This window comes from Galeopterus variegatus, unplaced genomic scaffold (genome assembly GCF_000696425.1).
Source record: "Galeopterus variegatus unplaced genomic scaffold, G_variegatus-3.0.2 Scaffold6225, whole genome shotgun sequence".
NCBI classification, from domain to species: domain Eukaryota; kingdom Metazoa; phylum Chordata; class Mammalia; order Dermoptera; family Cynocephalidae; genus Galeopterus; species Galeopterus variegatus.
The window spans coordinates 23,915-46,825 of NW_007732336.1; the positions used below are offsets into that span (position 1 = coordinate 23,915).

At 35.4% G+C, this 22,911-nt stretch overlaps 1 protein-coding gene across 1 annotated transcript in view; it reads right to left on the minus strand.

Annotated features, from left to right (window-relative positions):
- Positions 1 to 22,911, minus strand: part of SRP72 (signal recognition particle 72kDa) — a 30,567-nt gene that overhangs the window by 6,054 nt on the left and 1,602 nt on the right. The window contains exons 2-17 of the mRNA XM_008590594.1: positions 22,521 to 22,641; positions 19,793 to 19,916; positions 17,970 to 18,113; positions 17,731 to 17,842; positions 15,948 to 15,979; positions 14,414 to 14,538; positions 14,263 to 14,320; positions 11,435 to 11,566; positions 10,276 to 10,404; positions 8,913 to 8,985; positions 7,145 to 7,209; positions 5,369 to 5,464; positions 4,458 to 4,561; positions 4,060 to 4,137; positions 2,892 to 3,029; positions 1,036 to 1,073 (exon numbers count right to left, since the gene is read on the minus strand). Coding sequence (XP_008588816.1) covers positions 1,036 to 1,073; positions 2,892 to 3,029; positions 4,060 to 4,137; positions 4,458 to 4,561; positions 5,369 to 5,464; positions 7,145 to 7,209; positions 8,913 to 8,985; positions 10,276 to 10,404; positions 11,435 to 11,566; positions 14,263 to 14,320; positions 14,414 to 14,538; positions 15,948 to 15,979; positions 17,731 to 17,842; positions 17,970 to 18,113; positions 19,793 to 19,916; positions 22,521 to 22,641 — 1,569 coding nt within the window. The remainder of the gene's footprint in view (positions 1 to 1,035; positions 1,074 to 2,891; positions 3,030 to 4,059; positions 4,138 to 4,457; positions 4,562 to 5,368; positions 5,465 to 7,144; positions 7,210 to 8,912; positions 8,986 to 10,275; positions 10,405 to 11,434; positions 11,567 to 14,262; positions 14,321 to 14,413; positions 14,539 to 15,947; positions 15,980 to 17,730; positions 17,843 to 17,969; positions 18,114 to 19,792; positions 19,917 to 22,520; positions 22,642 to 22,911) is intronic.

Here is a 22,911-nt window from a genome sequence, read left to right on the forward strand (position 1 = left end):
CTGAGCGAGGTGTGGGCGCGACACCGAGGGTTGCGATCCTGTTGCCGGTCCCGGTCCGGTACGGGCGCGACACTGAGGGTTGCGATCCGTTGCCGGACACGAAAAAAGACAAAAAGGAAAAAAAAAAAAGAAAACAGATGGGAGAGTAGTAATGAACTTAGCTAAGGCTTGGGAAACCTGAATTCTAAGATGGCAGTGGGCAAAATCAAGAAACAACCTGATTTATACCACAGACTCCCAAAAAACTCAGGAATAAGTAGGTGGTTCCAGGGATAATCTCTGACTAGGTGAAGCCAAACATGGTAATTCCATCCACTCTGGCCAGAAATTAAGAACACAGCTCAAGCCAATCAATGTCTGGTATTCCCCTGGTTAATGGTTCATGGCTGGATATTGTCCTATGTTATGAGATTAATGAGAAAGGCTTGTCAAGTCCAGAGAGGTCCTCTGTGTCCTGCTGGATATAAACAACAAGTATGTGGCTCTGCTTCCAACAAATATTCTATGACTGGGATTTAGTTTTGTGTATAGCAGAACAAAGAGATACAAGTATTGGATCAACCAACCTTGATATTAACCTTCCCCTAGATTCCCAGTTTTAGAAACAGTATATTTTCTTAAGCCAGTTTCATGAAGTTTTATGGTGTCTGTAGCTGAAACATCCTAAAGTATAAAGGCTTACTGTGTGCCCGGAACCATTCTAAGAGCTTTACCTCTAGCATCTTATTTATTCTCTGAGGTATATGCTATCATATTCAATTTTACAGATGGAAAAACTCAGGTAAGTGTGTTAAGTAACCTGTTCACAGTCACACAGTGAAAGAGTACCAGAGCGACAATTTGAATTGAGACAATCAAACTCCAGAGTTGCACTCTTTCAAGTAATTAAATTAAATGTTAGCTAGACAAAAGTCAGTGTTTAAAGATACAAGAAGAGAGAATAGTATACTTATGTCCAAAGACTGCTATGTAGGGCTAAACTCAAACTTCTACCTTGCAGAAAAAAATCTAAAGATTAAAAAAAAAAAACCTTACCTTTCTTTTTCTTCTTCTTCTTTTTCAAATCTCCTTGACTACAAAGAGAAGAAAATCATTACCATCATTGTGATGAACAAAATTTATATAACATTAAGTATGTGCAAAACAGTGAGCTGGGCAATTTATCATAAAGGTGTTTAAGACTTGGTACCAGTTCACCAAAGCTAACAAATTAGTTGGGATATTAACTCAGGTTAAATTCAATCAAGCTTCAGATACTATAATTTTTAGAAGGTAGTTTAGAAAAGAGAGGTGACAACTGTTTTCAGAAAAGATACCATTTACACTGAAAAGAATTTTTAAGTGGCACATAAGTCTATGTAAAAAGGAAGTCTGCATAAGCATGAAAATCTATAATATTTCAATAAGTTACCCTATATTTGGCAAGACTTTAGAGAATAAACTCTTTGCCAGAAGAACATGTATAAATAAAATACATGCAAAGGATATCTCTAGAAGGATATGCAAAACAAGTTATACTGGTATGGCTCTGGGAGAAAGGAGGGTAGACAGGGATGGGAGGAAGACTTTTTACTTACTCTGTACTTTTTTATCTCTTGAATTTTGAAAAAGAGAAAGAAGATTAAAGGATAAGAAAATAATTGTGTGTTCTTAGTAGTTAGCCAACCATGCTGTGCTAGACAAAAAAAATACTGAAAATATTTAAATAGGTATTAACTAAAATTCCACTGAAGACCTGGCTTGAATTTATTTCATTTTGATGTTTCTGGTAAGATTTGAAATCGGAATCACATGATAAAATGGAATTTGGAACAATGTAAAGTCTTTGAGATTCCAATTCCTTATTAAACAAGTTTTTTTTTTTTTTTTTTAAAGATGACCGGTAAGAGGATCTTAACCCTTGACTTGGTGTTGTCAGCACCACGCTCTCCCAAGTGAGCGAACCGGCCATCCCCATATAGGGATTGGAACCATGGCTTTGTTGTTATCAGCACCACACTCTCCTAAGTGAGCCATGGGCCGGCCCTTCATCCTGAGTCTTAAACATTCTTAAAGTAGAATCTTAAACGTTTTAACTGTAGGCCTCTGCTGTTTTTAAGATAGCAAATGTGGAAAATGAGGAAAAAATCAGAATTTGATTTTTATAAGCAAATAAAGCTGGCTAACCTTTTCTCCAAATCAGCAAAATAAACCATCTGAATTTTGGTTCAAAAGTACTAAATGAGGCTGGCCGGTTAGCTCAGCTGGTTACAGCACAACCCTGCAACACCAAGGTCAGGGGTTTGGATCCCTGTACCAGCCAGCTGGAAAAAAAAAGAGAAACAACAATACTAAATGATGTACTAAATGTACATCAGTACCTTATATGTAAATAAAGTAGGGCACATCTAGCATATGAAATATGCATAAAAAGAATGGAGAAACAACAATACTAAATGATGTACTAAATGTACATTAGTACCTTATATGTAAATAAAGTAGGGCACATCTAGCATATGAAATATGCATAAAAAGAATGAAATATGTCTACATATAGTACACGGAAAGATCTCTAAGACTCATTAAATGAAAGCAAGTTGGAAAAGAGCCAAGTATAATCCCGCATCTGTAAAAAAACCAAAATAAACCAATTTAAAGAAAATATTTGTAAACCACGTGTGTGTGTAAACACAAAGAAAAAGATCTGGAAGTATACACTAAATTATTAATACTAGAGGTTAATTTTGGGCTGGAGGGAGGGGGAAACAAGGACAAAGAGCTGGGCACAAAGAAGGAAAAGAAACAAAGGGGACTAAAACTTTATTCACATGGAATTTTTATGAGAATGCATTTTTTATTCCTTAGATAATTTAAAATCAGCATTAGAGAAATGTTACAATATAAAACATTACCCTTGCTCCTTTGGTTGAGTATCTCCCGTAACTTTTCCACCCTTCTTCCGAATGTACGTAGCTCCAGGAGAATTTTCAAGAGCCTCAACATCTACTTTTAGAGACATACTATCTGACGAGGGTAAGTGTTTACTAAGACTGGGATAGAACAGGAGTTCAGGAACATGATATAAACACATACATGCACACACACACGCATCCGTGCATCTACAAATATATCTATGCTGATAGAAAAAGTCACTGTCTTTTCTTGATGCTCTTCATCAAAAGCAAAAGATGATAGTGCATAGGGCTGGCCAGTTAGCTCAGTTGGTTAAGAGTGTGGCGCTAATAATAAAAAAAAAAGATAGTGCGAATCTTTCCATGAACTTTTTGAAGACCCTTACTTGGAAAGAACTTGAGGAGTCATAATCTAATCATTTATTCCTTAACTCAAGTGATGTACCTTCAAGGTGGGTGCTTAATAAAAGATCCTTTCCAAAGTAAGTATCAAGCTTATGAAACAGACTCGCTCACTGCAAAGGTTTTCACTTCCACCACTGCACCTCAGTTTTGGGAACACACCCTGATTAGAGTCCATGTGAGTCAAGCTCAATCAGGGCTGAATCCTCTTATCAACAGTAATTGAGATGGGCATGTGACCTAAATAGATTAATCAGAATAACATTTGTGGGCTGGCCTTTTAGCTCAGTTGGTTAGAGTGCAGTGTTTCAATGCCAAGGTCAAGGGTTTCGATCACTTACTGGCCAGCGCTCCCCTCCCCACTCCTGCCAAAAAAGAATAACATTTCAGAATCATCAGAATCATGCACAACTACCCACACAAAATATGCTTTTTTCTTTTCTTTCTTTTTTTTTTGCTGCTAGACGTATACCTGGAAGAATATAGGCTGCACACTGTTGACTTCACTTTTGTTTCTGGATCAAACTGTACCCCAAGTTTGCTGGCACCATGGCTTACCTGGTTAAAGTGCCTGTCTAGCAGACTGTACCCCAAGTTGGATCTATCACTGCATTTTTCAATCACACTGATTAGTTTTTTGCTTTTACTAGTTAGAAAAGGGTTTTGTTTGTTATCTGAAATTTATAACAGAAAAAGCCCTGGTCAAAACACAGGTACCAGAAGAACTCTAGCATGCTACTGGGGTGAACAACAATCAAAAGGATACACTTTTGCTTTCTCCGGATCTACAAGTGAGTAAGCAGAAATAAGCTGGGCCAGGGTGTGAATATCTTTTGGATTTTGTCTAAAAGAAGAAATAAGAAAGTTACTGAAGTTTATAAAACTGGAGAAAGTAACATAAACAAGCAAAATAACTCTCATATAAAATAACAGCAATAGGGCCGGCCCGTGGCTCACTCGGGAGAGTGTGGTGCTGATAACACCAAGGCCCCGGGTTCGGATCCCATATAGGGATGGCCGGTTTGCTCACTGGCTGAGCGTGGTGCTGACAACACCAAGTCAAGGGTTAAGATCCCCTCACCGGTCATCTTTTAAAAAAAATAAAATAAAATAACAGCAATAAAATGTGGATTTCTATATCTCCACCTTTCTTTCAGAGCTTACTTCCATAGCTGTTCTAGGTCACTAATTGCCTCCTTCTTCCGCCCATATTTGAGTTTGAAGTTTGCAGCTTCTCTTATCAAGGACAAATGAGCAGGAGATTTGGGCTACAGATTCAATCAAAAGAAAAAAAAAAATTAAGCTAAATATCTAGCAAGTCAATGACGTTATATTCATAGATCTTTAAAATGAACCTATCCAATAAATTCCTCATTTTAAGCTTTACTGAATGCCTGAAACAACAAAATCACTCACACGTATATATGGAGGTGGGCAGACAAATTAGTACAAGTAATCAATGAATTTTGAACATAACCCAGCTCTATTTAGGTTGTCTACAACTGGAAACTTTCCCCTATAATCAATTCTTAAAGATATGCCACCATAGTTAATTTAACCCAATACTTCCCAGAACACTGATACCCCTTCACTGCTAATAGTGCTAACAGTATAAATGCCACCTGTGTGTGTATAAACTGGAAAATGCCTCTGCAGAGATCCATACTGGAAAAAATGAAGATGTTCCTATTAGATGGAGAAATGATAAACAATGATTCCATGTACTACTGTTCCACTAATTACTACCACCTGTGGTAGTAAGATGCACTCTCTTATATGCAATCAAGTACTATTACCATTCTTATTTCTTCAGATCTCACACACAAACACAAAGGAAGGAGCTTCAAAAAACATAAACAAGCTACTTTTTTTTTCATTTTGCAGCTATTCTTTATTCCTAATAACTTTATTTGGATCTAATATACTTAGAAATGGATTTGATAGTCTAAAAACATTCCATTTTTAAAACAGTAACTTGGAATATTTCAGTTTTCCTAAATTTTGAGTTCTGCTACTGCAGCTTTTAATTTTTAAGGAAAAACATGTGCTAATGACATTTTACTCCATTTATTTACCTGATGGTTTTGATACCACTGGATAGCTTGTGTGAAGACTTCAATGGCACCATCAATATCTTCCTCATGGCTATACATGGTCACTAATGCAGACACCTACCCAGCCAAAGGTATAAATCAATGAATACAATTACCCCTTTGCTCCCAGAATACACTTTCTGAAAATAAAAAATATTGAAGAAATAGCAAATAAAGGTTGCTAGGCTCTCTGCTAATACCTAATTCATCATAAAAAATTACTTTAGAGTATAACAACTTTATTCCTAGAAATATCATGAACAATGGTGTTTTCCAAACATGAAGGCAATTATCTATAAAATACACTTTTGCTCTAAAGCAGTGCCAGTTCACAAATGGTTTGGTAAGTACAGAAGTTGAGAATAAGCACTTAGAAAAATTTATGCAATAAGACATTGCTGGAGATTCAAGCATATGATAATGAGGTATATACACTACTGAGGCTGCACTCCTATGATGAGTCACATGTGGCCTGAGCTGCATAAAGCCAGTGAAAGCCTTGCCTAAAATGGCCGAGGGACAGCAAGGAGGCCCACATGACTGAAATGGAGGGGGAGGGGGAAAAAGAGGAGCAACAAGAGATGAGAATAGAAAGGACACAGAAACAAAAAGCTGCACTTTAAAGAAAAATAAATAAAACTGATCAACTTTTGGCCAGACTGAGAAGAAAAAAACCCAAGAAGACAAAAATAACCAATATCAGGAATAACAGAGTTTGTATAGATATTAAAAGGATAATAAGAGAATATTATGAACAACTTTTATGAAAATAAATTCAACCTAGATGAAATGGGCAAATTCCTTGAAAGGTAACAAATGGCCAGATATTAAATATTAGAAACATTTTATTTTCAGCCATATATTGCATTTGATTCTAATATAAAGTAATTGTAGCACAATCCTTGAAATATAAATCTTCAAGAGAAAGCACTACCATAACATTATTACACCTTCACCAAGTGCCAACTGCAAATAAGCTCTGTTAGAGGATACAAACATGAATAAAGCAGTTTTTGTTCAACAGATGCACATACTACCATGACAGCATTAGACCCTCCTATGAAATAGATGCTTTTGCAGATGTATTAGTGATCTAAACCTGTGATATTTCAATATTCAGAGAACTAAAAACTAAACTTGTTGGCTACTATTACTAAATTGTTTTAACTCAGAGAAATCACAATGATGAGGCTAAGAAATTCCTTATAGAGGTCTGAGTTTCTCTGATGTTAATACAATATAATGATAATATAAGGCCTAAACAGTGCCTGGCACATTTGACTGAATAATAAACCAATGCAAAGCAGAGCACCATGATAAAACAGTTTAGGCTAAGAAATTCCTTATAGAGGTCTGAGTTTCTCTGATGTTAATACAATATAATGATAATATAAGGCCTAAACAGTGCCTGGCACATTTGACTGAATAATAAACCAATGCAAAGCAGAGCACAGAATAAAATTAAACTTATACCAGATAAGTAACTGTTACTACTTTAACTACTACTCCCACCTTATGAATATATAATGAAATAAGTAGAAATTAAAGTGAATACAAAAAGGGCTGGCCAATGAACTGAGTGGTTAGAGCACGATGTTACAACACCAAGGTCAAGGGTTCGGACCCCTATACCAGCCAGCCATAAAAAAAAAAACAAACCAAAAAACGCCCCCCCAAAAACAAAGAAACACCAGAAGCACAAATGGATTATCAATTCCAGTACTTTTCAGTCTTGTAATGTTATAATTATAAACTCACCATGCCTGGCTTATGCTTTAACTCCTCTATGCTTCTCAATATTAGACATGCTTTGGAAATATTACCTTAAGAGATTAAAAACAAAATTAGCATCATATTGAAGAAACCATATTATGAGAAAAATACAAAAAATTTTACTTCCTGGAACCACTACCTTTTCTTAGGAAAGCAACCATGAGTCATAAAACTGATTTTATACATCTCTAAATTCACAAGCATTGAGGTCTTGGGGATAGTGTACTCTATTCATTTTACAGATGAGGAAATTGAGTTCTAAAAAAATATATACCTTGCTTAAGCTCACAAAGAAAGATAATGGCAGAGACACTACCAGAAAAGAAGTCTCCCAACTCCCAGTCTGGTTAGCTCTATTTTTTCCTTTTTCAGACTACAACTTGAAGGTGGGGGTCCTTCCCTAAAAGCTTTGAAATATGTTACTGTAGGCATGATGCAATGAAAAATTTTCTATGGTGTTAAAATTCTGATTTTCCATTACAAACCTCAGTAACTCAAACCTTCTAGTCTTTAAAAACAAAACAAAACAAAAAAGCCATGACATACTCTCAGTAATTTCAGCATGATAAATAATCCTTACAAAAATAAGCAATAGGTGAGCAAAGAAGATCAAGGGGAGGGCAAGGAAAAGAAGACAGGGGTGAGAAGGAAAAAGAGACATGGGAGTAAGGTAAAGAAATGTGAGAATGGGGTAACAGGGGGATCAGCAGTGTTTCTCAACCACGTTTTCAGTATTGTCCTAATAAATGCCTTTTTAGACGTTTTTTCCCTAATTGCCAACTCCCCTTCCCTCCAACCCTTGAAATTTTCACTTCAGCCATTGTAATATTTAAGGTTTTTTTTGAACGATTACTGCCCCACTGAGAATGCATTCTCTACACCAGAGCCATCCAACAAAACTTTCTATGATGGAAATGTCCTGTATCTGCACTGTCCAATACAGTAGCCACTAGCTGCATGTGGCCACTAAGCTTCTGAAAGGTGGCAAGCACAACTGAGAAACTGAATTTTAAATTTCATTTACTTTTATGATATAAAATTAAAATAGTAGCATGTGGCTACCATACTGGGTAATACAGTTCTCAATAATCACTCAAAGTTGGTTCAAAATCATAGACAAATATACTGGCAGTTTTCTGTAAGATTCCAACACATCGGTTCTCATTAAATTCTATTACCTCCACCCCAACCCCCTTCCAAAAATACAGGTGGCAAAGTATAAATGAAGGGTGGCTGGCTAATTAGCTCAGTTGGTTAGAGCATGGCCTTGTAACACCAAGGTCAAGAGTTCGGTTCTCTGTACTGGCCAGATGCAAAAAAAAAAAAAAAAAAAAAAAAAAAGAAGGATAAAGGGCTAAGAAATTCTGTACAATTTCAGTACAATGCAAAGTAATCTCTTTCTTATTTCATGCAAATATTACCAAGTGACAGACATAAGATTTTCTACACATGACATACTGAGGAAATTTTAGTGGTATGGTCTTTTGGAACAGAAAAATCCTTTGTTTTTGCTGACTTTCAAAGCACAGACTGAGAATCATCTAAAATTTAGAAATAACACAAGAAAGGACCAACTACTTCACTATTAATCTGCTGGAGATCACACAATCTAGCTTCATGTTTGAAACAACAATAATTATGCCTTACCATTATGGAAAAAATTTAAAACCACATAGTTCGCAACTTCAGAATTATTCCAACCATATGTTTCCATTAAAATATTTTAATCATTGATGAAAAATATCATTAATACCTTGGGAAATTTTCAACTGTGCCATGGTCAGCTTAATTTCGGCTGCGTTTTCTGGATGCTGATCTGAAAATTCCTAAAAAGTTTTTTAGTTGGGGAAAAAGAAATCACATTTATTTACGCAACTAACTGTACACACTATAATTACTTATCTCAGCTATATATAATTTTAAATCCTGTTTTAAAATATTAAACTTCTGGTTTCAGGTCAAAATCTTAATTTTGGAAAAATGTTATTCAACACCCACTTTGTTTTAAAGGTATGCTCTGCTCAGTCCGCAGATGACTTCTCTACCATACGCTCTCCTCAAGGGAAACTCATCCAGCCACCATCCCTCCTGTGAAACCTAGACTTGAAAGAACATCTGCTTCCTGAACAATTCCACTTGGCTGTCAACAGGCATCGCAAATCCAACATATCCAAAACACAGCTCAATCTCACTGCAATCCCACTCAATACCCCAGTCTTCCCCATCTCAGTAATAATGTCACCATTCACCAAGTTGCTCTTATATTCTCTGTTCCATTACTCTGGTTTGCATTTCCTTTAAGCCCTTGTCACTATCTGCCATTTCATTATACACTAGTTTCTTAATTTCTGCTTTCACCACTAGAATGTAAATTCCATGAGGGAAGGGTCTTTGTCTATTCTGTTTACTGCTATATCTCCAGTGCCTAGAAAAATTTCTGTTACATAGTAATTTTTAAAATAAATATTTACTGAATAATGAATAAATAAATAATAAAGGTATGCTCTGAAAGTAAGTGCAATAATGTCGTTTCCTGGAAGTTACTACCAGAGAAATAAAGATTACTACATAAATTTGGTTTTTTAAAGAAAGACATTCAAATGGTGCTCCCTTACTAAGAGCCCCTGCTATGCAACTTTGCCTCTCAGGATGGTCTTAATTTTACCCTGCCCAACTTCCCAACATAATCTACACTCAAGAAATTCAAACATGTAATATAACAGCTGGTTTGAGTTGATAAAAACCAAATTGGTATCTCCATAATTGTTAGAGGTTTTGGAGTGGGAGTCTCTGGAGAATATATTATTTAAAAAGAGGTTAAGCATATTCTGGTATTGTAAGCCTAAAACAAACCCCTAAAACTCATGTTAAAATATGGATCTACAAATGAAAAAGCATTCTTCAGGGTTTAGGACAAATATACATTATGCAAATTTATATAAAACAAAGCTGCAACCCAAGAATTAACTACAGTGACACTGGAATTTGTCTAGTGGTACATTACCTATTAGTTTTCTCATCAAATTTATAAGCTTTTAGGTTACTACAGCATAATGAAAATGAAACAAGGCTGCAATTGCCTGATAAATCATTCAAAATTCAAGTAATTCCTTTACCTGAAGCAGCTCTATTGCTTTTGTGTGCTGCTTTTCACGACAGAGCTGGGCAGCTTGGATTAACACAGGCAGCAGATGCTCAGGACTTTGGGACTGTAAACCGGCAGATATTTTGCGACATTGTTCTGCCTAGGAGACATTTCCCCCCCAACACAAAAATAAACTGGTTAATGAAATTAAACACTAAATAACCAAAAAGAAAAGAGGATGGAGAAGTCAGTGGAAACAAAATAGTAAGTGAAGAATTGTCTAGTGTGTGAGAATCAGTTTACAGTATCAATTCTCAATTTTTTTCTAGAAGAAAAAGATTTCTCTTTACTGAATTTAAGCTATGAGTTCTAAAAGCCTTTAGTAAAGGACAAGTTCTAAACATTCATTTGGATACCTAAATTCCAGAATTTTGTTAAAAAACCAAAAAAACACATCAAGTATAAGTATTTGCGTCAAAAAAATAAAACACATAAGTATTTCTTGCTAAAGTATTAAGAATAACTTGACTCAGTTCTAAATAATAAAATTACTGCCTCTAACTCTCCCGGTAAAATCTGCTCTAGAAGAATATAAAACCAGAATTTAATTAGAATGCACATCAGAGTTAGAATTGACCTCCTTAACATTTATAACTTGATGTGACCATGTAAAACTAAAATAAAAGATGGATCTTAAATCTATAATCGTGACTGGCATCTTTGATGATCCTATTTTAATTCAGAGATTAGAAATAAGGTAATGAGGGGCCGGCCCGTGGCTCACTTGGGAGAGGGTGGTGTTGATAACTCCAAGGCCACGGGTTCAGATCCCTTTATAGGGATGGCTGGTTAGCTCACTTGGGAGAGCATGGTGCTGACAACACCAAGTCAAGGGTTAAGATCCCCTTACTGGTCATCTTTTGTGGGGGGGCGGGGAAGAAGGTAATGAGAAAGTCATCTCATTTAAAGGTATGACTTCTGTTTTCTTCCTCTTAAAAGCCATCAACTCCAGACCCTTACAAAGAGAACTGGGCAAATTACTTGTTCACTAAACAAAATATGAGATACATGACATTCTGAAGAAGGAAAAATATAAACAAAAAATATAAAGATTGAATTAATATGCCTATTAAGCTTCATATGCCAAATTACAAAAGATTAAATCAGGGAACCAGAGGTCTATTACCTACCTGATTTGTGTACATAGCAAGTAAAGCTTTGTTAAATTCTATAGCTTGCAGCTGTTTCTTGGAAAGCTTAAATTCTACTCCTTCTGCATTGGTTAATTTCACCTTTTTCTTGGAGTCAAAGACATTTTGGTCCTGACAAAGAAAAGATTGCCCACCATTAACAGAATCTCCAACTTCAACTCTTTGAACATGTTTCTCTGTCATTTACTTATTTTGTATATATACAACAAGAGAGCTTTGGTATATCTACATGGTTAGGGTACCTAAGCTAATAAAATGCATATAAATTTGTCTTAGTTCTTGGTTCATAGAAGTAAACCAAATCTCTGCAATTCAAGTGTGTGTGTGTGTGTGTGTAAACCAAATCTCTGCAATTCGTGTGTGTGTGTGTGTGTGTCCCTCATTCCTTTTAGAACCTTCCAAAAGGAGGCTTCCTACTAATAAATATAAAAAGGCTTAAGAAGAGAGCTGCTTTGAAGGGAAGCAGAATAAGATTTTTGTTTTATCTTTCCACTATTAACTGTTTGTTTTGAGCTTTTTGAAGACAAAAAAATAGGGATAATAGCACACATCTTACAGTGTATTAGGACTACAGATATATCGAACCTTACAATTTCTACAAGCTGTGGCTTTTAGAATTCAGATGATAAATGAGGACAGTAACTCATTCCTCTTTGAAACAGTCACTTATGCAAGCAAATCATGAAACACACTTCAGAAATACATTTATACCACTTCTGAACCCATTTTTATGAGAAAACACTCATGTAACATCTACCGTTTTTCCTTTCCTAAGTAGAAGCAGAAAAGTTCCCTTTCTTGAAATTTCTATGTGGGGCAAACACTGTTATCTGCCTAAAGAAAGTCCTATTAAGAATTATAGAAAGTCATATACCTCTCAGGAAAGAAAGACAACTAAGTTACATTATATCCTGAGGAAGACAAACTGAACATCTGAGTGTCTACTATGCACACAATATTCTACCTTGGTAAAACAATATATTTATTTGCAAATAAGTGCTTTGTAAAATGATATATTTTCTTGCAAGTACTGTGCTTTTTAAACCAGGTCTTCTACCAGTTTAAAGCCTAAAATAAAGCAAAGAAGAAATCTAAAATAAATTCTTTTTCTGAGTGTGAAGCTCCAAATCAATTTGAAACTATCTGAATGTACAGCCAAGAGACTGCCTGTCATACAAATTAATCCCCAAGAAACCGTATTTTCTAGTTGGTTCTCCTGTGTCACTATTTTAATACTTCAATTCATTATGCGTACCAGTGCCAGACTTTTCTTAAACTTTGTCATGGCACTTTATTATTCAAAAACTTGATTTTCAAGGCCTCTCACATCCTGTTGTCATTCAGTCTAATATTCTGTTTTTTTGTTTTTTTTTTAACTATCCAGCATGTATGTATTCTCTTCTATGTTCACTTCCCCCACAAATCATAGATATTTCTTCATACGTACATTTACTTATGCTGTTGCTTAACCTTCAAACCATATCCCTTCTCCAAGGGTCAGCTCAAATTTGCCAACCCAGAGATCTTTCCTTTCACCAAATGCTGCAGTTATAAAGTATACAGACAAGAAATTTAAATACACACTATTTTCTTCAACATCTGAATGAGATTTTAAACTATGCAGTAATAACTAAGGCCGTTTTCCTATTTCTTTTGCATTATCTATTGCATCCAGTACTATTTTGAATAAAAGTCAGAAATAAATACCTATTGACTGAAGAAAGTTCTGTGTATAAATTACATTCAGATTGAGATATTTAGTATTTCACACGCTGTCTTCCCCTTAATTATATATGTCAGATAAAAAGAATTTGTTCTGGCAAGCATTTCAAAATTCGTAAACATAGGCAGGTACATATTGTTGCAACACTCAAATGCCAGCACCAATGTTTGGAAACCTAAACCATGCCAATGGCCTGCAACATCCCACAATTACTAACCCCCGTTAATGGCCATTATTTCACATCTGGGGACCCTCTATATTTCAGCTATAGGAGGAGAGAGGTACCACAAAGGAGGAAAAGGGGCAAGTTTCGGAGTCAGAGACAAATCTGAATCCATGTTCTACTTCTTACTGGCTATGACTTCACTTAAATTACTTAACTCCTTTCAACCTCAGATTATACTCCCTATAAATTGAAGACAAGGACTATTACCTAAAATGTATTGTGAGGATGAAATAAGATGGCACTTGAGAAGTTACATGAAAGAAAAATCAAATGTTAGATAATTTTCTTATTTTCTATTGACTTGGATTTCAAATCTGAACTTGAGATATTTTTCCATTAAAACAATGTTCCAAATGGTGGTTAATTTGACTACTAAGTACTCAAAGTTAGGACTGTCTATATACATACTAGTAATATTTTGCAGGGGATGGGGAGTGAAGGAGAGAGAGCAAATGCCCATACCCTACCTCACCCCCAAAAAGAAAACTCAAGAGAAAAAAATTATATAAAGAAAACTTGCACATTCAAACTTAGATGAAGAAATCATATAAAATGTGCACACACTTAAAGATTAAAAGTCCAAACAATTTATATCTCTAATAGACATTCTCTATATTATCTAAACTGGGAGAAGGGGAAGATTTTAAAGTCCAGGGACTGCAACTACAGAAAAGTTATATTACTTGAATATACTTTGCAGAGTCATCATTATGAGAGCTATATTATACCCTCCCTTCTGATTTTGCTACAACTGGACTTTTTCTGTCATGGAAAAAAGACCACTTTTTCTAGATCAAAGCTAGGGTAATCAGCTTTCAGTGTAAAATATATGTGTAGGAAAGCCTGAATAGTCCATACCTTGTTAATGGTAATGATGTTATTTGCAATTACAGCTAATAATCCCACATCTGTCGGCCTGTGAACAACAAGCAACAGTCAAAACCGAACAAACCTTTAAAAAGAAACTTCATCCCCTGTGAAAGACCCCTTATTTTAATAACTCACTTACTTTAGTTTAATTATCTGATTGTAAAGTTGCAAAGCCTCCTCTGTACAACCCTGAAGCTGCAGAATATAGGCCATCTGACCATGAATGATGGCCAATTCTGCCTGTGGGTCTTCCTCAGTCCCATCCTAAGCAGAAGAAACATTTTTTTTCCTGTAAATTTGCCAAATTGATCCACATATTTACCAAGTGATCCAAACATTCAAAAGACATACAATCCTAAAGAAGACATATAACTTCAGAAATAATTCCTTAGAGTCAGTTCTTTGAAATTTAGGAACTGCCACCAAAAGAGAGAAGTTTAAGTGAAAATGGCAAAAAGATCCCAGAAAAACATGATAACAAACTCAGGAATACCATTTATTGATCATTATTATCCTCAAAACCCCAAGGATGAAAAAAAATAATGTTAAAACCCGGCAGGCAGGGCTGGCTGGTTAGCTCACTTGGGAGATCATGGTGCCGAGAACACCAAGAGCAAAGGTTCAGATCTCCCTATTGGCCAGCTGCCAAAAGCAAAAACCAAAAACCAAAAAAACCTTAAGTTTTTACAGTGATACCCCTAAATTCTGGGAATATATTTTCTCATAAGAACACATTTTTAAAATGCTTCTCTCTCAATTTTACCATAACTCTAATCCAAAGACTACAAAGTTCTAACACTGTACAAAGAAATTCAAAAGCTGGAACTAACTATGTAATTAAAGTAATTCTGTAATTGAACTAATCTGTTAAGTAGTAGCTCTCTTAACAGATGCTCCAGATTAATCTATATTCTCCATTCCTTCTGGAAAGGTCGACTGATTTTCATGTACAATGAATGCTCAAGGCTAGGAGGCTACTTTCTTCTACCAACCCAGCAGTCCTGCTCTTTCCTGGTGAGTGTATGTTGACCACTAGCCAGATGTATTTTATGACCTCTTATGACAGTTGTGTTTGATAAGGAAATGTTAAAACTTAAATATTATAGTAAGAACATAACATGAATGTGAAAAGAGACTTATTTCAACATAAACCATGTTGAATGCTCAGCAAGATTTGATATAGGAAAGTTCCTATGGAAAATTACTGTCTAATTAGTTATGAGCCAAAAAAAGTGAGATTGGTTAAAAAAAAAAAAAAAAGTAACATTTATAAGAACTCTGTAACAGAACTGCTTCCCAACCATCTTTAAGATAATGTCGCATTTAGAAAAAACAACAAAAGGAGATATCAGGAATGTTGAATTATGTAAAAAATATGCATAGAATTCCTATGAGCAGACCCGTAATAAAAGACATTAGCCCTACATCCTAAAATAGGAGAATGAATTTATATGAATTTAAAATAAAATGCTTAAGGTATGTAAAAATTTTTATATAATGATTTCTCATCCTAACAAACATCATCAAATAATTGATCAAGCATGTTCTAGTGTGATTACTATTTAATGAATCACCATCTACTAAAAATTCAATAAGTACTACTATAAGGCCTCCCACTAATTTATATGTGTCAGAAGTGTAAAATTTGGGTTTAACAACAGTGGAATACTTACAGAGTCTTCTGACAATGAATGGCGGCAAAGATCTATAAAAGAAAAATTGTTCTAAAATTAGTGTTGCTGGGTAACCCCCATTCTTTTCCTCATTCCAAAAAGCAAGAACTAAATTCCTAGGAAGAAGATTTTAAGATAATCTTAATAACAGGCAAATTTAAAATTTACCTTAGCATCAAATATACTTCATAACTATTATCAGTCCCTGATTATTCTAGCACTTTGGTACTTTTCTCTCATTTACAGTCTCTATGCTTACAAAATCTTTAAAGGGCATTTAAAATATATATAAATGTAATAAATGTTGACTGCACAAATCAATTATGGACAAGTTTAAAAATAAAGACAATAATCCTACCACCCAGAGATAAACACTGCTAGCATTTCAGTTATTTTTTTATGTAAATGCACAGCTGCATTTTAAAATAAAGTGGGATATTCTACATACTATTTTGAAACCTTCCTTCCCCCATTTAATATACTGTGAACATCTTTATGTTACAATAAATATATATCTACATTATTTTTATGATATTGACTTTAATGACTACATTGTAATCTACTTTGTGATTAAAGTAAAACAGCCAACTGCACAGAACTCATGCTATTTCTAAATTTTTGTTCCTATGAAAATCCCTTCTATTAACATTCATAGATACGTACATTAATTTATCTAATTATTTCTTTAAATTTCTAGACATAGAATTCTTGGATGAAAGGGTATGCAAATTTTTTAATTTGCCACACATCACTAAACCGTCCACTGTAAAGCCTGTACTACTTTTACACTCAAACCTTCAATGTATGAAAATGCCCTTCTCCCATACCACTGTCAATATTGGGTATGATCAAGTAACTGTAATTCTTAAACATATTTTTCTTCTTATAATGTCCTAACCCTTGCTCTTATTTTAACCTTCAACATTTAACAGTAAAAGAGACCCTGTTTTACCTTTCTTTCCTCCCCACTATTCACCGTAGTCCCTACTATATCAATTTTATAGATTCCAGGGAAAATGCATGTAGAAAAGTCTCAGTATTTCAGGAGCTGAGACCAGATATAAGTTCTCTAATAAACTATTTTTTTTTCTTAATTATAAGCTTCAAAGCATGTGTTATATATACTAACATACTATATAGAGTTAAAATGTACTTGAATGATGCTATCAATATATAAATGTAGTGTATGTGTGTGCATGCACCCACACAAAGGCACACCATATTACTACTTATTTGAATACCTGTTTAACAACAATAACTAGTATTTACTGAATGCTTATATTATTTGCCACATACTATTGTAAATACTTGACATTAACTCACTTAATTTAGATTTAACATTCGCAGTAACTTGTTCAAAAACCCACTCCTCGGGCCGAGCCCGTGGTGCACTCGGGAGAGTGCGGCGCTGGGAGCGCAGCGGCGCTCCCGCCACGGGTTCGGATCCTATATAGGGATGACCGGTTCGCTCACAGTGCTCACTGGCTGAGCACGGTGCGGCTGGTCTCAAAACGGACAAAAAAAAAAAAAAAACCCACTCCTCAAAATTCAAACTTTAAGGTCTGGTATGGTTGAAAATGGACAAGAGGGCTGGCTTAGGGATTTGACAGAAATACAGATGAGATATAGTCAAAAAGAGAAAGGCTAGATGAACTTTGAGAAATTTCCACTGCATCAATAACTTCTACTTAATAATTTCACAAAAGTCAAATGCAATTTTTGGAGATATTCTGTAAAGTTCTATGGACATTATATGTAAAGATAATTTTAACAAACTTCCAACCTTCTGCTTTTTGTAGGATTTTCATTGCCTGGGTCAGCTGGCCTTGTCCTATCAATGCACATGCAGTGTTGTAACACAGTTCATGTGTGCCTTCCTGGAGGCCCAAGTTCTCCTGTCAATGGAGCAAAATACCAGTCAAATATCAGACACGAGTTTGGATCCCTGTACTGGCCAGCCACAAAAAAAGAAACAAAGCATTAGACACAAATATTATTTCAGGGTTGTAGAAGGATACTCACTGGGACCACTTTTTCCCAATTGCTTTGAGCTGCAATAACCGCTGAAAGGTTTGTTTTCCTCTCCTCATCATAATCATCTTGGGAGTTTCGGACAAGATCTCTATACACAGCTAAGCATTCATCATAGCGTTCCAAACGGTATAACTGAAAGACAAAAAGCAAATAAAAAATCAGAGAAGACAAATGCAATGTTATGTCTCTAATGCCACACAAACCCTTTTTGGAACCACTAAGTAGGAAACCTAATTCAGCATAACCTGGGCAAAAAACTTCTTATTTTTTATAATTTCTAATTAGTTCTGTGTGCTAGTAATACTTTCAAAAAGTTACCTGCAATGAATCTTTACTATATTGCAGATTTATAGGCATGACTCAGTTTTAAAAAGTCATTTTCTTGACCTTCCTTCTTGAAGTTAATTAAATGCCTAACTGGGTTAGGAAAGGAAACTTTTCTATAGAAACCAACCCTGTAAGCTAAACCCAAATTACAATAAAAAAAATTTTCCACAGCACAAAATGATTAATAAACCCCAGGAAAGAGAAACAAAATTAAATGTTAACAAAAAGACTTATGTTTCCTAGGAGTTCACTATATATAATCTTCATTTTCTATTTCTTGGAAACCAGCTATCGTACAGGTAGTCTCAAGTACACACAATACAATCCCTGCTTATTTCATTCAATTTGTTCTCAAAGGACAATAACAACTGCCACTCTGGGTCAACTCGACCACTATGTATGACAGAGATTGGTGCCCTTCAACAATTCAAAGTGCTAGAATTTACCCTAAATTTATCCAGTTTACATTAAAAGTTCTTTTATAAGACTCACTATCCATGAATTTGCCCAAATCTTTTCAACCCATTTGTACTGTTAACCTATACTACCTCATGGGGACAATACATTCATATAACGTTATCTGCCCTAAATTGACATTTTAAAAATCCTTAAGAGGGGTTTGCTAGCTTAACATACACACTTCTGTGCTCTCATCAACAGCCCTATTTTACATCAGGCTTACTTTTATGTCTCAAAATCCTTTTAGAATAAAATATTTTCACAATTTCATAGACTAGCTGAAGTCATTCAAATTCTTATCTAGCATGTTTTTCTTTATGTTAAACTTAGAATAAAATACCAGTTAAAAGAAAGAAACACTATTCCAATCTGTGTGAGTATATAAAGTCACTGGCTTTCATCTGTCCAACTAAAAAGTCCAAATTTCATAGAATAGTTCTTCGATTTTCTTTAATTTTCTAATTACCTTGAGGAAGTTATTTGTTCATAGAATACTACATATGCAACTGTATGAAGATCAAGAAGAGGGAATACGTTCAAACCTCAAGAACTGGTTTGGTTGATTTTCTTTAATTTTCTAATTACCTTGAGGAAGTTATTTGTTCATAGAATACTATATATGCAACTGTATGAAGATCAAGAAGAGGGAATACGTTCAAACCTCAAGAACTGGTTTGGTGGCCAGTTTTGTGGAGCATCAGGATAGGCTGGGTTTCCTCATCCCTGCTCCTGGCTAGAGGTAGAGTCATGCTCACTCAGGATGACTGTCAACAGGTATTTTAAAGCAGTAATTACAGGCTAGCCCATGGCTCACTCGGGTGAGTGCGGTTCTGATAACGCCAAGGCCACGGGTTCGGATCCCATATAGGGATGGCTGGTTAGCTCACTGAGTGAGCGTGGTGCTGACAACACCAAGCCAAGGGTTAAGATCTCCTTACCAGCCATCTTTAAAAAAAAAAATAGATTAGATTAGATAGATAGATAGATAGATAGATAGATAGATAGATAGATAGAGCAGTAATTACCACTTGTCCATAAAGCTCCTTTAGTTTGTCTGTCTGCTGGTTGGCACTTTCTATTGTCTTCAAGGCGTTCTCAATTCTGTTCAACCTGTACTCACAATATGCCTTCTCGAAGGAGAGTGAGTTACTGAAGAAGGAAAAAATCAATATCTGATTATAATTTAACAATACAGAGCACCCACTATATGCCAGATACTTCTCTAAGCACTTGATATGTATTAATTTATTTAATCTCCATCACAACAGATGAGGAAACTGACAAAGGTTAATGACTTGTCCAAAAGTCAGATAGCTTGTAAGTGGCAAAAAATATCATATCCGATTCCCTAGCCTCTCTTGTTTTCACGGATATTCTTATTAGAATTGTTGCCCTGTTGAAACAAACATTTAAGAAGGAAATCATGAATCAGCTAAATAACAACTGGCTAGATACAAAGACAACCTGAGCACTGTTTTAAGTGGATTATTTTAGAAGTTTCTTAAGTCCATTGATAAAATAATAAGCCATATAATGCTGCCTTTAAGTTATTCTTTAAGTTGTAAATGATTAGCAAAGAAAAAATAACTAAAAATCTTAAAAGAACAAAATACTAGCAATTAAACAACTGGTAAACACACAATTATAAAAGCACTACTTACATACACAGACTTAAAAATTCATCTGTTAGAAGTAAAATTAAATTAAATTAAATTTTAAAAAATCATCTATGTTAATGTGATACTTGAAACTCATTTTGAAGTTTCAATCATAATCCATGAGGAAAAATATTTATCAAAGCAAATGGCAATTTCCTTTACTCACTTACCTAATGAAAAATTTTTAAGAATTTCCCCACCTCACAAAATGACCAAAATTCAAAATACTGAATTTTAGCATAAACATGCTTAATAATAGAAAGCAGTATTCCCTTTATTTACCTTCTATTTTGAATAAAGTTTTAAAATTAGTTTTCAATCTGTAATGAATTTATATGGCTCAAATATAAAGACAAAAAGATATATGCTAAGAGGGTTTATTCCCACTGCTATCCAAACCTAACCATTCCTACTCATTCTCTACAAGTGACTATTTTTATTATTTCTCTTTCTAGTGTTTGTTTTTGCGAATACACGTAAATACACATACAAATTCTCATATCTTCCTTCTCTTACAAAAGGAAGTATACTATATACTGTTCTACACCTTATAAACCAGTATACAATTAAAGAATCAATATGCTGCAAACTTAATTTTGATACACAATTCTTTTGGGATTTGGGATAACTGTAAAGAAAAATCAAATCACAGTAACAATTCAGAATATAAGTTCACATTTTGTGGAATAATAAATGAAAAAGACTAACAACAATTTTAAAAACCTGGTATATATATAAGGGTACTTCTAGAGGTTCATGGAAATAGTTGTATTATCTTTTAATTCTATCTTTCCATGAACTTTTTGAAGTACCCATGTATTCTAAAGACTGTTAAAGAACTCTGACATTGAAAGATCTTGGCCTAAAATCACACTCACCTAAATACTTCTCTCAGTGGAGTTAAACACAAAAGTCAGGCTAAGACTGCCGTACCTTCAGACCTCTATCAACTTATGCTTATATTTTATATACTTATATATCCCTACCCTACATATTCTGCTCTCTGTGCTTTTTTTTTTTTCCTTTTTCCTTCTCTTTATGCAGCTGGCCAATACTGGGATCTGAACTCCTGATCTTGGGGTTATCACACTGCACTCCAACCAACTGAGCTAACCAGCCAGCCCCTGTGCTTTCTTTTTTCTTCTTTTCCATTTCATTGAAATATTTCCAGCAATGTGGGAGGGAAGGAGGATAGAGGAAGGGGTAAGAGGGCCCCGTAGGGAAAGATCCAAGCCTAGGACCCATTCCCCAGGAAGTTCCAAACCCAAAATCTGCTCCCCGGATCGCCAAGCCCACAGGACTGGGAACTGCCCAAATATGGCCACCTCTGAGGGCTAGGAGCCCTGTGGGAAGTTGTGCTTCATCAGGAGTCACTTTAAGGGAAGGGGTCACTGGGTGCAACTCTTGGAAGGCTGAGGGGGCAGGCTTGCTTAGGGAGGCAGGAACAAAAGCAAGAGGGAAGGAGCTTCAGAGAAAGTTCGAACTTTAAGCCTTCAGCCACAACTGCCCATTCCCCTCACCCTGGGGCTTTCTGCCAGGCCAGAGGCCTCAGTTTCCGTGAACAGGGAACTGGAATGCAGGAGGAACCTGCCCATCTGTTCTTCTCCCCTGCTCCTCCCTCCCTGTGCAGCCAGCAGCATTTCTGACTGTACAAAGGAGCAGCTGACAGGTCCAATACAGCAGGAGCTTTGGCAACCTCAGAAGCTACCCTTCCCTGCCCTCATTTCCCTCAGGAAAGTAGGAAGAATAGGGTTTTTTGTTTTTTAATCAAACTTCTGCTGAGTCCTCTTCCCTATATCTTCCAAGGATTCTTGTAATATTTATGCCATACATCCCTCTATGGTTTACCTCTTCTTAGTAGTTCAAAGGGAAGACAGGAGTGAAAAAAAAAAGGCTCCCTAAGGCAGAAAAGAGCAAAAGTTATTGTTGCTCCTTCCAGTTTCAGAAACACTACTGGCAAGCAAAAGAATAAAAGAAGAAAAAAAAAAAAAAAGCACAAAAATCAGTGAATAGTGGGGAAGAAACCATGGAAGAAGTTATAGCTATGGTAAACGTTTTTTTAATAATTGCATAAACAACTAACTGAATCACTTACTTGGCTAACACTTTGGCGTGAGTATTGATGACATTCAAGGCTTCCTTGAAACTTCCATTCTGTATAAGGCATACCACTTTACAGTGCAGGGCAGTTACATCATCCTTGTTGATCTGCAGTACTAGACAATAATTTTAGGAAAGTCATTTTTAAATCCATTCCCTTTTCACATTTTTTTCTAAATTTTCCCACTCCCTTCCTCAGGAAACTACATTTGCAATTTTATTGCAGTAGAAATTATTAGCCAAAACAGTAAGAAAATGACTGATCTTCACTTTTAACTTAAGAAGTGACAATAAGGAGAGTTATGGATTTGATTTTTCCATGAGATAAAGATTCTCAAGATGCAGGTACCAAAAAAGTGCAGTGAAATAAAGAAAGAAAGAAAGAA